The sequence below is a fragment of the Podarcis erhardii genome, assembly GCF_964252035.2.
Source record: "Podarcis erhardii genome assembly, chromosome: 13".
Classification (NCBI taxonomy): Eukaryota; Metazoa; Chordata; class Lepidosauria; order Squamata; family Lacertidae; genus Podarcis; species Podarcis erhardii.
In genome coordinates, this window is record NC_138502.1 from 17,645,583 (window position 1) to 17,662,485 (window position 16,903).

General features: G+C 47.2%; 1 protein-coding gene and 1 long non-coding RNA gene across 3 annotated transcripts in view; one reads left to right on the plus strand and one right to left on the minus strand.

Moving 5' to 3' along the window:
- Positions 1-5,955: 5,955 nt before the first annotated feature.
- The window catches only part of TTYH1 (tweety family member 1), a 63,856-nt gene continuing 52,908 nt past the window's right edge, over positions 5,956-16,903 (minus strand). The window contains exons 11-14 of one of the 2 annotated variants that reach the window (XM_081837413.1): positions 15,459-15,601; positions 12,770-12,961; positions 9,087-9,165; positions 5,956-7,148 (exon numbers count right to left, since the gene is read on the minus strand). In XM_081837413.1, the coding sequence (XP_081693539.1) occupies positions 7,068-7,148; positions 9,087-9,165; positions 12,770-12,961; positions 15,459-15,601 (495 nt within the window). In that variant the 3' untranslated portion in view covers positions 5,956-7,067. The remainder of the gene's footprint in view (positions 7,149-9,086; positions 9,166-12,769; positions 12,962-15,458; positions 15,602-16,903) is intronic. The other variant, XM_081837414.1, reaches the window with a different exon arrangement.
- On the plus strand, positions 14,985-16,707 carry LOC309327903. The gene is made up of 2 exons (XR_014150664.1): positions 14,985-15,208; positions 16,276-16,707. It is a non-coding gene; the product is annotated as an uncharacterized lncRNA (long non-coding RNA).

Below are 16,903 nucleotides of genomic sequence, written 5' to 3' on the forward strand. Positions count from 1 at the left end.
AACAACTACACACACACACCCCACCTTTTATTTTATTATTAGTCCCACTACTGATTTTCCATCTCTATTGCTTCTGTTGGGGCATCTGGGACATTTCTCTGATCTCTGTCAGCAATTGGCTGGAAGGCACTGTCTGTCATTTGCTTTCACCAACTGGTGGTGGCTAAAAGTGGGATAATGATGCCACAGATTCTATGCTGCTGTGGTTCTTATAGAGGTAGGGCAGTGTGTAGACAGACACCACTTCTTTGATCCCCGAGATTTTCCATAGGTGCAGGGCATCGTTGCTGTAACATATGGATTCTAGGCAATAGCATCACAGTGATGGACCATTTGCACTGGAAATAAGACTGGAACATCATACCGGATGCATATGAGGACCTTGATGGTGTGCTTGCTTCTTCTTCTGTTTCTCTACTTACAAGTGCAATTACCGTATTTTTCGCTCTATAAGATACACTTTTCCCCCTCCTAAAAGTAAGGGGAAATGTGTGTGCGTCTTATGGAGCGAATGCAGGCTGCGCAGCTATCCCTGGAGCCAGAACAGCAAGAGGGATTGCTGTGCAGCAATCCCTCTTGCTGTTCTGGCTTCAGGGATAGCCGCGCAAAGCCTCTTCAACAACATTTGATTCAGAATATTTTTTTCTTGTTTTCCTCCTCTAAAAACTAGGTGCGCCCGTCAGGAATCTCATACTCCCAGCAGGGTCACCCAAGGTAGTAAGGTCAAAGGGAAGGAGTTAGTCAAAGAATGATCCAAGAAGTCCTCAACAGCAGAAGAGGCAGATGATAACAAGCGGTATGTTACAACAGCTATGAAGGCGGATGAAGGCTGAAGCAGATAAGAATCTACTGGTCATTGTGACTACTCATGCCATTGGAACAGAGCCTTACTGCGAAGACTGTGCGTTGGTCAGCATGCAATGATCTACACACATAAAACAAATTCACACAGAGGCGTCTTCCAAAAACTCACCCCAAACCATGTTTATGGAAGACAATCTTACTCAGCTACGAGTGATCACCAAAGGAGAAGATTTTTAAAGCACATAACCAAATAAACCTGAGAATTGTAGTCTGTTAAAGGTGTTGGGCATGGGAACTCTGATGGGTAAACTACAGTTTCCACGATTCTTTGGAGGAAGCCATGTGCTTTAAACATGTTTCAAATGTATGGTGTGAGCACAGCCGTAAGTCTCAGTGGGACTTGCTACCAGGTTAATGTGCAAAGAATTGCATCCCTATAGCACAGGAATTAGGAACCTTTGGCCCTTCAGAAGTTGGTGAACCACAACTTTCATCAGCTCCAGCAAGCATGGACAATAGTCAGGGATGACAACAGCTGCACCGTAATTAAAATATATGGTATTCTTTAAATATGCTTCTAGTAAGATGGCATCCACAATAAAACTGAAGCATCATGGCCAATTTGTGTGGTGACAACCTAGTGAGCTAATGCTTGTTTGAGACATTTATCCTCATATATTCATTGATTTTAAAACATATCCCAAACTGCTTATTTCATCCTATCATTTCATTTTCAAGTTAGGTGTCTTTAACCCAGCTCAAATGAAAACTTAGTATAAAAAAAACCTTGCAGTTTCACTAACAGTACTGCTTTTTCTGGGGGTACGCATACCCCCAAACATTTTATGAATCTTTGTACTTTTGTCCATTTATTGTATTTATTTTTCCCGATTTGAACTATAAAATAGTGATTTTCTTGAGTCAAAATGAGAGTACCCCTAAACATTTTTTTAGGGAAAGAAAACACTGACTAACAGTAATCTTGGATTTAACGGTTCAAGCCTTAGCAACTGCATAGCAACCCCACTGCAGAAATGATATAATTGTATGTGTGTGAAGATGAATGGTCTTTGCTTGCACAGGCTGGAAGCCAAGAAGCAAGTTTGGGCTAGTGGTTGTGAGGTCTGAAAAATGGGATGCAAGCAATCTGGATATTGCTACTTTAATGTACGGGGACTCTGGGCCCATGTGGTAGATGTTTCCATGCTTATGAACAGGACAATATTGAGACAAACCTGGATTTTGGCAAAGGATAAGTCTACTTTTGTAACTTTGTAGATCCTGTGGGATAAGACTTGGTTCTTCATCCTATATAACAGGTCTCTCTCAGTGCCAATTAGGCTACACAGTACAACCCAAAGAGGCAATGCATGTCTGCAGCACCTTGTTCTCTAACCTTTTCCTATTCTTCCTTCCCACAAAGATCCCTGGCCAGGATCCTTTGTATACGTATCACCCCATCCTTGCTATGTGTGGATTAGGGTTAGCGTGTTTAGGGTACATAAATAGGAAATTTCTATTTCCTATTTTCCAAGCTTTCCCTTAGGGAGAGGACACTGCAGCTGTGTAAAGTTTGGATGGGGAACAATGCTTTTAAACTTACATTTTTGTCTGGCTGTTTTATCCTGGCATTCCCTGGCAAAGAAAGAAAGGTATTCCCCAACTGTAGACTTGGGAATTAGTTCTGAACAGAAAATATACACAGCACTGCAGTGTTGGAGATTCAGTCCATTGATCTTGTTTGTGGTTGAAGAAACAGCTCAGAGGAAGTGTAGATCAGTTACTCATCATACGGCATGCAGAATGCAACAGGGTATCTGAATTGCCAGCATTTTTCTTAGCAAGGCTCCTCTGGCTGTGTGATGGGCAGAACCTCAATAGGCACATCCTGTATTCTATCCTGGGAAAGGTGAAGTAATAATAACGATAGTGTGACCTTCTGTGCATGTGCAGAAGATCCCCATGTGTTTGCTGTCTTCATAGGTAGGATGCCCAAGGCCCACCCTTATTACTATATTTATAACCTACCTTTTCCTTCAAGGAGCTCAAGGTGGCTTGCTTGGTTCTTCCACCCCTCCCCATTTATCATCACAACAACCTTGGGAGGTACAACAGATGAGTGACTGACTGACTGACTCACTCAATGAGCTTCATGCCCATTAACAACATGGGGGCCGCTTTGTTTCTGTTCCTTTTTTTTACCACATACATGCATCTTACTAGAGAAGCAAACTGGAAAGGGAGGTCATTAGGTTGACCAGTTGAAAAAGAGAAGGCACCTTGAGCTGTTGTGTAGTAGAACATGTCAGTTTGCATTCCTTAGTACAGAAAGTATTGATCTGATGTGGACAGATCTTTCCTATTCTAATTACAGTGGTACCTCGGGTTACATACGCTTCAGGTTACATATTCTTCAGGTTAGACTCCGCTAACCCAGGAATATTACCTCGGGTTAAGAACTTTGCTTCAGGATGAGAACAGAAATCGTGCTCCAGCGGCGCGGCGGCAGCAGGAGGACCCATTAGCTAAAGTGGTGCTTCAGGTTAAGAACAGTTTCAGGTTAAGAACGGACCTCTGGAACAAATTAAGTACTTAACCCGAGGTACCACTGTAATTCAAGTGGGTTCTGGTAGCATCTCTGTGAGAAAGAAACAATCAGAAGGTTCATGATGTTTGGGGTTATTCCTTCAGAGAAGCTGGCTTAAACTGGTTCTGTTCTCTCTTCTGTCAAGATCATGCTGACTATAAAAGTCAGGCCAGAAGGAGCCTGGGTTTCACTTTCTCTTTCTATCTCTTTTCCTTCTGGTGTGGTGTTCTGTACATAGTATGCTATAGTGTTAAGGTTTAGACTTATTATAAGTTATTGTAAGTTTAAGTTAAGTCTGCTGCAACTGGATTTCCTCTGGACAGTGCCAATCCTGAATATATTGGATTTGTGACCATTATGTTCATTTGCCATCAGTAGCAGTAAAGCTCTGCTGGATGAAATACAATTGCCTCTGGTCTATTTTTGGGGAATCCTGCAACGTGTTTTTACTCTGCTAACTATATGACGGAGTTCTGCTTTGGTACAATATTGAGTAGAATTCCATGACAGAACAGTGCATCTCAAACTATCTGATAAGGTGGACTGGCATTCCCCCCATGTACCAGAGACTGGTACCATATTTGGTTCCTGAAGCGTCCCACCCAACCTGGGCTAAGGTGGAGTTGCCACAGACCCGCAGCTGATGGCTACTTTGAGTAGCACTAGTGTAGAAAAGGGAATATCAGCTTGCATGGGAAGGTATGCCTGGGAAAATCTTCTATTTTCTGCACAAGTATTAAACAGGAGCCCCACTCTCTTTTTCACTTGGGTCACCCCCTGACCGTTTAAATGGAAACAAAATGGTTAGGGGGCCACACTCTTAAGAAGGAATGAAGCAAGGCACACCCCCCCACCAGGGACTGGGCAAGGTGGGGAAATGATAGAGGGTTCAATAACAGGAATCGCCCAACATCCTCATCTCCTCGAAGAAGAAGCGAAAAAGGAGCTATTATCACAGCAGGTGCAGGAGTGAGAACGAGCATTTGGGCCTTTTGCTGCTTCACTAAATTTAGCTTGGTTGAATCACTGGGAGAGAGGAGCAGCTGGCTGCAGAGGACTCATGTATGTCTCTGCTGTCTCTCAACATTGTTTTTTTTTTTAAGATGCCTTGCCCAAGGCTGGGGAGGGGATGCTAGTTGTTTGTACAGCAGCAAATGTAAGCCAGTCCCCGACACCCAGTGAATCGGGGTGCATAATTCAAAGTCTCTGTTTCTGAAGCTGTGTGCCCCAATTCTAAACTTTGAAAATGCAGGTTGCGCCAGCTGATTTTTAGTCTATTTTCCATTCCTGATTTGCAGTTCACGGCGTGTTTTGCACTGGTTCCTTTAATGCCAAGCTCAGGTTGTGAGAGCCCACAGGAAATGGAGCCAGAATGGGCCCCTGAGAAACAAGAGGGAGGTGTCAGAATTTTGGTTTGCAGAAGTTCTATATACCTGATCATCACTGCAGGTGAAGGTCTCCTGCAGATATAGTCTTATTAGAAGGTCCATTCCACATAGACCTCTGGTGTGGTGGCACTTACTCCTGAGCCTCTTGGGCTTGCCGATCGGAAAGTCGGCAGTTCAAATCCCTGTGAGGGGGTGAGCTCCTGTTGCTCTGTCCCAGCTTCTGCCAACCTAGCAGTTCGAAAGTATGCCAGCGCAAATAAATTAATAGGTACTGCTGTGGCGGGAAGGTAAACGGCATTTCCATGCACTCTGCCTACTGTCATGGTGCCCCGTTGTGGCAGAAGTGGTTTAGTCATGCTGGCCACATGACCCGGAAAGCTGTCTGTGGACAAATGCCAGTTCCCTTGGCCTGAAAAGCGAGATGAACGCCGCAACCCCATAGTCGCCTTTGACTGGACTTAAGCATCCAGGGGTCCTTTTCTTTTTTTACCTTTTTGATTCCCTCCCCTTGATAAGCATCACCTCTCATGTTTTTTCAGCACTGACTGAGGACCTCCCTTTTTTCAGCATCACCATCTCTTTTAAGGTGTTTTTATTGTTTTATCATTTGTTGTTTCCCGCCCTGAACTCCTCTGGAAAGAAAGGCAAGATTTAAATCAGTAAGATCAATACACAAGTCTTTCAAAAACAGCTATGGGGATTACTTCCCTCCCCCTGCTCCAAATACCCCAATCAATACGGAAAATAGCCAAGGAATGCTAACTTGATAGATACGGCAACATTTTGTCGCAGACCCCCTTGTCAATACAGTTCTACTGTATTGTTGTCCTGTACAGTTCTACAGGACTGGTATTTCAAATAGCGGCTGAAATTTTAGGATGCCAAATCTGCAAAACAAAAAAGGGGTTCAAAAATTTAAACTTGAGGGAGATCATTAAATTCTGCCCTGTTCTTTCATCTGCACTAGGCTCCCAAAGCCTGCAGAACATCCTTCTCCAAAGCTGGTGCCCTCCAGATATTTTGGACTACACCTCCCATCATCACTCACCAACAAAGGAGTACTAAGTGGGGTTGATAGGAGTTGTAGTCCAAAACATCTGGAAGGTGTTGGGGAAGGCTGTCCCAGAAGGACCCGGAGGACCACACACACACAAAAAAGCATACGTAAACGCCATGTAAAATAAAGTTTCCCTTTTATTTTTAAACTGGGCAAATTCCAAACGCTTGTTAGTGTTGGGAGGGGGCTCTAATTCGGAGCAAGGAGGCTGGTGGGGAGTAGGGCTGGTTCTGGGCCCCTACTGGACTCCCCTCTTTCCTTGGATCTCCCTGGTGGGCCCAGCAGTGTGCGCCCCACCTGTCTGGGGTGCCCACAGTGAGATGGTGCAGCAGGGATGAGTGTCTCTCGCTGGGTGGCTTAGCAGTTCCCGTATCTCAAGCTCGGATTTTAGCCTCCCTCGCCCACCTGCGCTTTCAGCCTACCCCTCATTTCGTTCCTTCAGCCCGTGCCTCCTTTCCCTCGTTCGCTGGCTCTCGTTTGCACACCCTCGTTTGCATATAAATGTCCATTTGTTCACTCTATTTTTACCTATCTATCTACGCACTGCCAGCTGTTCCCTGTCATTCCTTCTCTCGGGGCTCATCCACACTTTAGCCTGTGCTTTCCAGGCACAGGTCGGGGCTTAGAAGCTCAGCGTCTGAGCGATTCAGGTTTCCCCATGGGCCGCTGTTTGCTCTGATTGGGCGGGGAAACGGCAAGGGCAAGGGTGCTCAGACACAGGGCTCTAAAGCATGGAAGGGGCCTGGCAGGAGCAGAGGGAACCTAAGTGCGGACAAGCCCCCATTCAGGTACCTATTCACTCATTTGGCCTTTGGCTTGGCTCACCCTCGTCCTGCTTATCCGTCCTGCCTCTTTCTTTTCCTTCTTTCTATTACATTCTCCCTCTTTGATCCCCTTTCCTTGGCCTTTTGCTCACTCATCGCTCCTGCTTCTATTAATGCCCCATATATTCGCATATGGGGCATTAATATTCATATATATATATGTATTCCTATATATGCATGGGAATGAGATATAACTGCTCCTCTCTCCTTTTCTCTTGCGTTCTTACAGAAGGCAGGCAAATGAAATGAGTGAAGAAGAGATCCAAGTGAAAGGGGGTGGGGGCAGACAGGACGCAGCGACGTGGCTAGCCTCATGGAAAGAGGTGTGTGTTTTGGGGGGTTGGGATCTGCTCTGTGTTAGTTGGATGGCATGGAGGTGGGTTGGGTCGGGGTCTTCTGGGGTTCATCTAGGGCAGGAATCCGGTCCGGTAGGGAAGGTCCACTTCTTCGCTAGCACCGACGTAAGACGCTCTCATGCTGGGAGAATACTATGGGGCAATACATAGACAGGAGTAGCGGGGTTATTATTACCCAAGAGATATATCACAACAGCAATAGGAACAGCTGCAGGCGGGGAACTTGTGGCCCTGCAGATGTCACTGGACTCCCAGCTCTGGTCAGTTCTCGGGACACAGACACACCTTTAAAGTACATTGGTGCCTTGGGTTACATACACTTCAGGTTACAGATGCTTCAGGTTAGACTCCGCTAACCCAGGAATAGTACCTCGGGTTAAGAACTTTGCTTTAGGATGAGAACAGAAATTGTGCTCCGGTGGCACGGCGGCAGCGGGAAGCCCCATTAGCTAAAGTGGTGCTTCAGGTTAAGAACAGTTTCAGGTTAAGAACGGACCTCCGGAACGAATTAAGTACTTAACTGTACAGTGGTACCTCAGTTTATGAACTTAATCTGTTCTGGTAGTCCATTCTTAAACCAAAACCGTTCTTAAATCTGAAATATACTCAGAGTCGAGAGTGGATTTCATGCTCTTTATTCAGCTCATAGTGGTGAAGAGGAATGGGAGTTCCCCCAGAATGTCTGCTTTATATACATTATTTACATAATGGGCCCCACGTGATTGGCTAATTCTGGGATTCACCTGTAGGCCAATCAGGTTGTGGATTCACTTCCACCTGGAGCTGGATTGGGTGGCTCCTGTGGACCAATCAGACTGCTGCATTCTGGATCCTATTGTTCTAGGACCAATCAGACTGCTGCATTTTGGATCCTATTCAACTCAGTACATAACAAAATCGAGGCGTGCTTTCCCTAATGAGGTCTCCCGCCACCGGTGCCCTTCCACCGTTCGGATTCCGTTCTTAGACCAAGGTAAAGTTCTCAAACCAGGACACTATTTTCGGTTTCGCGGAGTTTGTAAACCAAATTGTTCTTAAACCAGACTGTTCTTAAACCGAGGTACCACTGTACATGACTCTCCCCCAAAGAATCTGGGGGAGTGTAGCTAGCTGCAGTTGCTGGGAATCGTAGCTCTGCAAACAACAGTTCTCATGATTCTTTGGCAGGGGTGGGGGGGGGGGGAGATGTGTTTTAAAGGTAGTGCATTAATGTGGCCAATGGGAGACTGCAGTCCAGCAAATTCTGGGGTGCCACGGGCTTCCCATCTCTTCACTGCTTCATCGTTCTCTATCCACCGGCAAATGCATATGGCAGACAAGCAAGACGCAGGTTGGGGAAAATGAGCAGGCAGAATATGTGAACATTGCCTGAGCATTTCTGCGTCACGCGGCCCTTTCTTCAGATATTACTAACAAGTGCTGCCAGACAACTGTGGTCGCACAGGATATTAGCAGCATCCAAATTTGCCCTCCCGTCCCCTTTTTATACGTGATGTGCTCATTGACCACAGAGTATACCTATTCCTCAACCCAGCATTCTATATTTGGAGACTTTGTTTAACTCTTCAGGTCCATTTTTTTTTTTTTTAAATGCAGCCTTCTTGGCAGTTGACAAGTAGTCATTCCGTGCAGCTTTAAGGGAGCAGAATTCCTGTACAATTGCATCAAACTGCTTATACAGTACCAGCAAACACAATCCCCTTTTGCTTTCCACTGTGTGTATATGGTCCTGTTCTAGCAAGAGGAGTTTTTAATGTTTGATGTTTTAGTGTGTTTTTAATATTCAGTTGGGAGCTGCCCAGATTGGCTGGGGAAACCCAGCCAGATGGGCGGGGTGTGTATGTATGCATGCATGTATGTATGTATGTATGTATGTATGCATAAATAAATAAATATCATCATCATCATCATTACATTCTGGCTCACCAGATTTTCAATAGGCCTCCCTCTACTGTTTTCGCAGCACAACCATGGCCACAAAACTACAGTGGTTTGTTCTGCAGCCACTGTGGCCACTGTGTATCACCCTAGTGTGCCACATCTGGGCCCCGTGCAATGCTGCAAACTTACCGAAGGGGGTGGGGAATGGCGGTCGATGAGGGGGACGCTCTCAAATCGAGGACTGCCACTGTACGAAGCGCTTTGACTCCTGCAAGCAACACCGACAAAGAAGCTGAAAACAGGTCCCCCCTCCCTCCGCAGACCACTACCCCAGAACTGGAAGGTCAAATCCACTCTCAGAGATACTCAAAAGCCTCTACTCTGCCTGTCTTTCACAAGTTCCCAGAGAGCAGGCAATTTATATGGTTCTCGGTTTATTTTGGTCACAATTCAGGAAGCCGTAAACCAGAAGGCGGATCCTTGTTTCACCAAGGCGTGATTGAGATGCCTGCCTGGGCTGTGGAAGCTCTTTGTGTTTTGGAGTCGATGAATTCCCTCCTTCCGTCATATAGAACCATGGAATCGTAGAGTTGTATGTGTTTGAAAGTTTAATGGGAGAACTCCACTCGCAGGGTTTCATATGCACAGGCACAACTTGTGCGATTCTTCCTTCTCAGAAAAAGGGAGGGACAGAGCGGGCCCACCCAAGAGGCAGGGTGAAGTGCCTGCCTCAGGCGGCAGAAGGGCAAGGGGCGACGCTCTGCCTGTCCCACCACTTCTGCTGCCCCCACTGAGAGAGAGGTGCTCATGCGTGTGCCATAGCCACTTGCCATCCTTGTCCCTTGGCAGAGAAGCCAAACAGCAATGCTGATTCCTGCTAAGTCTGGCCCTGGCTCCTGCTGAGTTTGGCAAAAGCCAGGGTATTTTTCCATGCCACGTTGCTGCTCGGATTCCCTGCCCTCCAGGGCGGAGAAGCCAGGTGGCGATGCTTTAAGGCTTCCCAAACTTGGGTCTCCAGCTGTTTTTGGACCACAATTCCCACCATCCCTGATCTCTGGTCTTGCTAGCTAGGGATGATGGGAGTTGTAGTCCAAAAACAGCTGGAGGCCCAAGTTTGGGAAACCCTGATTTAAGGAGTGCCTCAGCTCCCTTAGGTGGCAAACCGGGATGGGCCACGGCCCGGGAAGGTGACAAGATGGAGGAAACGATACTGTACTCACACACAGTAGGAGGAGGGCAATGGCTAACCCTCCACTATACAAAGAGGATTCACAACCCAGGTTAAGTGAATCAGCCAGATCTAAGAAAAATCTGGCCCCGGTCGCTTCAAAAAAATTTAAAGTGGCATTTGTAGCACATTCCGATCTGAATCTTGCCCCAGATATTGGGCCAGGGCAGTAACAAAACAGAACAGTAAAAGGGTCATGAGAAGGAGGAAAGGAGAAGAATAAAACAGAATGTTTGTTGGAGAAGTTTACCCTACATTGGGAAGCTTTTGGGTGAGAAAAGGAGCAGCAAAAGGGAGAGGGAAGCCTATGCTGTCCACGCCAGAAGAGCCTCTCTGGATTTGGGATTTGGATTTGGGAAAGCTGAAATTTGGGAAAGCTTCTGTCTTGGGGTGGGAATAAGGGGTGAGAATGAGTGCTGGGACAAAGCAGTTGTTGGCTAATTCCTGTGCAAACAGGGTGGGAATGGGAATGGGAGAGCAGGACACGTAAGTGACAGAGAAGTGAAGGAAACTAAAGGATTCATTATCCATAACTCCCATGGAAAACTGCTTGATATGGGCTGGATTGTGGTGGTGATGGCAAAGGACGTCCATGGGTGGCACTTAATGGATACAGGTTTAGGTTGAGGAGGAGCAGCTTTTGAAATATAAAGGATTGTGGGGGTTGGTTTGGGTCTCAACCACGCATGCGATTTTGTATTTGTAAGGCTGCTGTTTGTCCGCAGAAGGAACTGCTGAATGGGTCAAACCAGCCTGTTCGTTAAGTCAGGCATGCTGTTATCATCCATCCTCTCACTTCACCCTGTTCACATGTCTAAAGGAGCTGGTGAAGAAGAGTTTGGATTTGATATCCCGCTTTATCACTACCCGAAGGAGTCTCAAAGCGGCTAACATTCTCCTTTCACTTCCTCCCCCACAACAAACACTCTGTGAGGTGAGTGGGGCTGAGAGACTTCAGAGAAGTGTGACTAGCCCAAGGTCACCCAGCAGCTGCATGTGGAGGAGCAGGGAAGCGAACCTGGTTCACCAGATTACGAGTCCACAGCTCTTAACCACTACACCAAGCTGGCTCACATAGAGACTGTTTGGTGATGATGTTCTTTCAGGAGAGGGGAAGCCTCCTACCCATTCACTTGGGTGGATGGCCTGCCATCCTACGGGGCAGGAGAACAATAAGCCAGGGAGCTAGTCTTTTGTTTCAGGCTGATCTGAAGCTGAAAAGAGACACCAAGGCGTGGCTCGCTCTGTGTGCTGGGAAACCTAATGGGGAAGAAAGGTCTGTTGAAGTTGTTAAAGCCAGAGGGTATCTGAACCACCTACTCTCAAAGCCCTAACTCAGGAAGAGTGAAGTGTAAATAATTTTATTGTTCGTTGGGAATCGGGTAATTAAAAGGTGTCGGGGAAATAGGGGTGATGAATGGGGTGAGCTACGTACACATGTCACCACATGACAACCACTCCCTCTTTATGACCTGTTTGTGATGTACTGATGATGCTGTTGGAAGTGTATTATGGGAAAGGGGTGGATAAGTCTTAAAAGTTCATGCAAACCCATGCTCAGGGTTCCTACTCTTTGTGTGTTTGAACCTTGTTGCAACAAATAAAGATCAGGTCTACTGACCGCTGTTTTGCTTCTTTAACTTGGCTGGGGACTCCTTCCTTTGACTGACCAGAGGGGCCCTTGGGGAGTGGCACCCCAATGACCTGGGCAGCGGAGTAAATCTGCACCCCATGATTTTTTCCTTATCAGAGTGCTAATGCTTTGGGCTCCCCCATCTTATGCTCAGGTGGTAAAGGTAAAGGGACCTCTGACCATTAGGTCCAGTCGTGGCCAACTCTGGGGTTGCGGTGCTCATCTCGCTTTACTGGCCAAGGGAGCCGGTGTACAGCTCATGTGGCCAGCATGACTAAGCCGCTTCTGGCGAACCAGAGCAGCACATGGAAATGCCATTTACCTTCCCACCGGAGCGGTACCTATTTGTCTACTTGCACTTTGATGTGCTTTTGAACTGCTAGGTTGGCAGGGGCAGGGACCCAGCAACGGGAGCTCACCCTGTCATGGGGATTTGAACTGCCAACCTTCTGATCGGCAAGTCCTAGGCTCTGTGGTTTAACCCACAGCGCCACCTGCGTCCCTTATGCTCAGGTGGTATATATGTGTAAATAAAACCATATATCCTAAAGTCATGCCAAATCCAGGGCAAGCACTTGAACTCCTGGGTGCTCTTGCTGCTTGGAGACTGGCGTGTGTGCAAGTGTGTGCAAGTGTGCGTGTACACACATATATACACAAACATCTCTCCGTGTGTTTGGCTTTAGAACACAGGAATGACATGCAGGAGTCAGGAAACGAATGAGCAATGGCAGGTAGAGAAATGAAGAAAGCACGACTGGGAATGAGGGCGATGCTGTAGCAGTAGGCGAGGAGGAGGAGGAGGAGGAGAGGAGGAAGGAAAGGGAGAGGAAGCACTCAGATGCAGGTTGGGAGGGAGGGGTGGGGACTGCCCTCCCTTCCCCCCGCCACTCGCGCACTCAGATCTGTGCCAGTTGCTGGCCGCTCCGAGCCCCTCCCGCCTCGCAGGGGGCACCGTGACCGAGCGAGCGGGGAGGGGGGGTTGGGAGGTGGGCGCTTGGGGCTACTCACATGTACTGTGAGACGGGGGCGTTGGAAATGGGGGGGGCTGAGAGGCGCAGGCTGCCACGGCTGCCCCAGCTTGAACAGTGGCTATAGGAGCCGGGCAGGGTGGGCCCGGCCCCCCCCGCGCGCACCGTCGGCTGCCTACGTGCCTGGGGCGTGAAAGGGTCGTCGTCCTCCATGTCGTCGTAGTCCGAGTCCCTAGACGGGAACGCGAGGAGAAAGAGAAAAAGAGAGTGAGGGGCAAGGTTGGCAGATGTGTGGCAAACCTCTTAAGAAGCGTGTGGCCCCACAATTGTACTCAAGAAGCAAGAGAGCGGAGTCCTCTTTTGTACCACTAGGCTCATGGCGGGCCATGTGTCCTACTTTACAGAGAATGCTTCTCTCCTTGAAGGATTCTATTATTATTATTATTATTATTATTATTATTATATCTTTTTTATTATTATTCGAGTTCAGGATTTTTACATACATTATATTATCTCCTTCCAATTTTTAAATTTCCCGTACAATTTTTTCCTTCCCTTCCCTTCCCACCCATATCCATTGGAAAGGTTCAAACAATTATCCTCAGCCACAGGCATAGCGTCTTTAGTTTCCACCAAATGTCTTTTGTTCTCCTTGAAGGATTCTATACCTTCCAAGTGCCAAAGAAAAAAATGGTGGCCATGCTCTCACTCCGATAAAGTGTTTTTTGGGCCACAATCTCGTGTGGCACCCAAAAACATGTGTTCTTGAGCACCGGGTGAGATCACGTCCCCCAAAAGCACTTTTTCCAGGGAGAGGGCGAGGTGCAGGTCACATGACACACTCGGGAGCATGTCCTGGAAGACACACGTTTTGCATCGGAAAATGTTGGACCCTAGCAAAGGGCAAAGCCCTGATCCACTGCCTTCCTGCTCCAAATGGGGACCCCGACACCTGGAAACAACTGTTCTGAACTGGTATCGAAGCATGGGAGGAGGAGTTAATGTTCTCCTAATCCTGCACTAGGTTCCAATTGTACCTGCAGTTTCCTTTAAAAAAAACTATTTGCACAATTGTGTGAATAGCGTGATCTCTAGTTTGGCCCTGATGCTAGACCAGAGCATAGGCTGGTCAGTTTTCCTGGGGCTGGCGGTGGGGCTTCTTTATCAGCAGGAGAAGCTTTCCACAGAATGGAGGTAAGTATCATCACTCGCTAAATGCCTGCACATCAAGACAGACTGTTAAAGGCACAGGACAGAAAAGCTAGATAGAAAGCTGCCTGTTCAAACCAGGCTGCAGCCCACATGTCAGATGCTGCAGCTAGAATGCCTCTGGCCACAAGTTGACCACCAAGTACCCTTTTGCAATTTTGCATGGGAACACGACCACACACCTAGCTGATGCTACAGCCCAAATGGCTGATAGTTATCCATCTCCCAAGATGTATTTGCTCATTGCTTAATTGCACATAATTGCACATAAAATCTGACCACAGGAATAAATTCTAGATCGGGAAGGCAAATAGCCACTTGTCCGGTTTTCTGTGGCAAAGAAGAATCGCCTCCAGGCAAATCTTAACGATAAAACAATTAACAGGGAGGTGATACAAAGACTACTGCAATCGACACAAGATAATATCACCAAGTGCTGAATCACTGGTATATTATGAGTGAACTCTCTATTTGCTGCGTTTGCTCTTGTTTAAGATAAAACCCATTTGGGAAAGAAACTACTTTTGCCATTTTTATGGACGTTCATTGCTTGTTTACAGGTAGTTGCCTTGGTGATATTGTCTTGTGTCGATTCCAGGCAGATCTGGCAGGAAAGCAAGAGGAGGGGCCAGAGCTGAGCCTTGGAGGACACCGTACACATGCAAAAGGTCCGAGTTCACTCTCCTATTGAATCAGACCAAGGGGTCCATCCAAGGATGTCACATAGAGGAGGGAGAAAGGTTGTTTTCTGCTGCTCCAGAGAAGCGGACACGGAGCAATGGCTCCAAACTACAAGAAAGAAGATTCCACCTAAACATTAGGAAGAACTTCCTGATAGTAAGAGCTGTTCGACAGTGGAATTTGCTGCCAAGGAGTGTGGTGGAGTCTCCTTCTTTGGAGGTCTTTAAGCAGAGGCTTGACAACCATATGTCAGGAGTGCTCTGATGGTGTTTCCTGCTTGGCAGGGGGTTGGAATTGATGGCCCTTGTGGTCTCTTCCAACTCTATGATTCTATGATTCTATGATTCTATGATTCATTCCATCCTGCCTCTCACAACAGCCAATCAGATGTCTTCTCTGGGAAGTCCAAAGGCAGAGCATGAAAGCCATCACCCTGTTTAATTGTTGCCCCCCGGCAACTGGACTCCAGCTCCCATCAGGCACAGCCAGCATGGCCAGTAGTCAGGGGTGAAGGGAACTGTAGTCCAACAGCATCTGCATTATGGATCCTGCCAAAAGCCCATCCGGTCCAAGCATCCTGGCCAGTCAGGTGACATAAGTACAAGACAGCTTTGTATGTTCAAGTTTTGCAGAAGTGGGCTGTTGTTGTTTGTGTGTTTGTGTGTGTGTGTGTGTGTGTGTGGGAGGGAGGGAGCTTTTTAAAGTCACAAATGACCAACATAAGATGATGTCTGGACAAATAGGGCAGCCTGTGGGATAATAAACTTTAATGGGTCCATTTGCAAAGTTGCATTAAATCTGATGCCCAACTCGATGACGCTAAGGCTGTGGGTGCTCACCTGTTCTGGAACCTCTTCCACGCCCGGGGCAGACTGCAGACGGCAGTAGTGAAGGAAAGGGCAGAGAGGAAGGAGAAGAGGAGGAGGAAGAGCAACCCTTCCATGCCATCGTAGCACAGCCCTTTCAGGGCATCCACATAGTCCTATCAATCAATCAATCAATCAATCAATCAATCAATCAATCAATATTATACCCCTCCATCCCCGGCCAGAGTCCCTCCCCGGCTCAGGGCGGCTAACACCAGTAAAATTACAATAAAAATATAATGGGGGGGACGGGACCAATTTAAAATACAGGTTAAAATACAATTTAAAATGCAGCCTGATTTTAAAAGTAGCCCATAGATCAAAACCATAAGGGGAGGGAAACATAAGGGTCAGACTGAGTCCAAACCAAAGGCCAGGAGGAACAGCTCTGTCTTGCAGGCCCTGCGGAAAGATGTCAAGTCCCGCAGGGCCCTAGTCTCTTGTGACATAGCGTTCCACCACGTCGGGGCCAGGGCTGAAAAGGCCCTAGGAGAAAGAGGAAGGCACGTGCAAGCGCACAGACACACAGACACAGAGCAGGGTTAACAGGAGAACGGGCCTGCCCAGATGCTCTTCTCAATAGCTTCTTTGGTCATTCTTAAACTCAGTTTCCCTAGAGCAGGGCTGGACAGACTTCAAGCTTGCAGGACCTACATTAAGATTCTTGGAGTTTTCTTTTTAACTAGGACCCTGGTGGTAGCACTCCTGTTGCAACCCACCTTGGATCAGGCCAAGAGCCACCAGCTGAGGACTAAACTACCAACTCCTGTTTCTCTCTTCCTCTTCTCAGCTGGCAGGATGCTACCTTCTCTAAGCTCCCATGGGCATCTCATTCAAACATACAAAGAGATTCACAGTTATCAGGAAGCCATTCTCCTAATCGTTGGCTCCTTTTGATGAACCATCAATTGACCGCCCTGGGTTATTAGCCAGCAATAATTTATTCCGAACATTGTCACGAGACAATGTGTTGGATGTTCAGAACAGCTGCCGAGCAAGATTTTGGCTGAAACACATTGGTCCTTTGAATGAAGTTTAATTTGGGCAGTTTGAATGATGTTGCGCTGATGTACTACAATGGATAAATTTGGAAGCTCTCTTCAGAAATGTCATGCCATGGAGACGAGAGCCACCGTTCCTCAACCGCATTGTACGTGCTGTGAATGACGGACACGGTATTCGACAAAACTGCTGAAATAATAGTAATTGTTCCAGAATAAAATGTAGGGGGTCTTATTTATCTATTTTGCTTCAGTGTTGGGGTGGCCAACCAGATCCCAAAGGGGAGGCCGCACGCAGGTCCTGAGCACAGGAGCTGCTCTCCCTGTCTTGTAGTTCCCAGCAGTTCGTATTCAGAGGCATCTTTCAGTGGGAGTGGAGGAGGAGGAGGAGTTTGGATTTGATATCCCGCCTTTCAC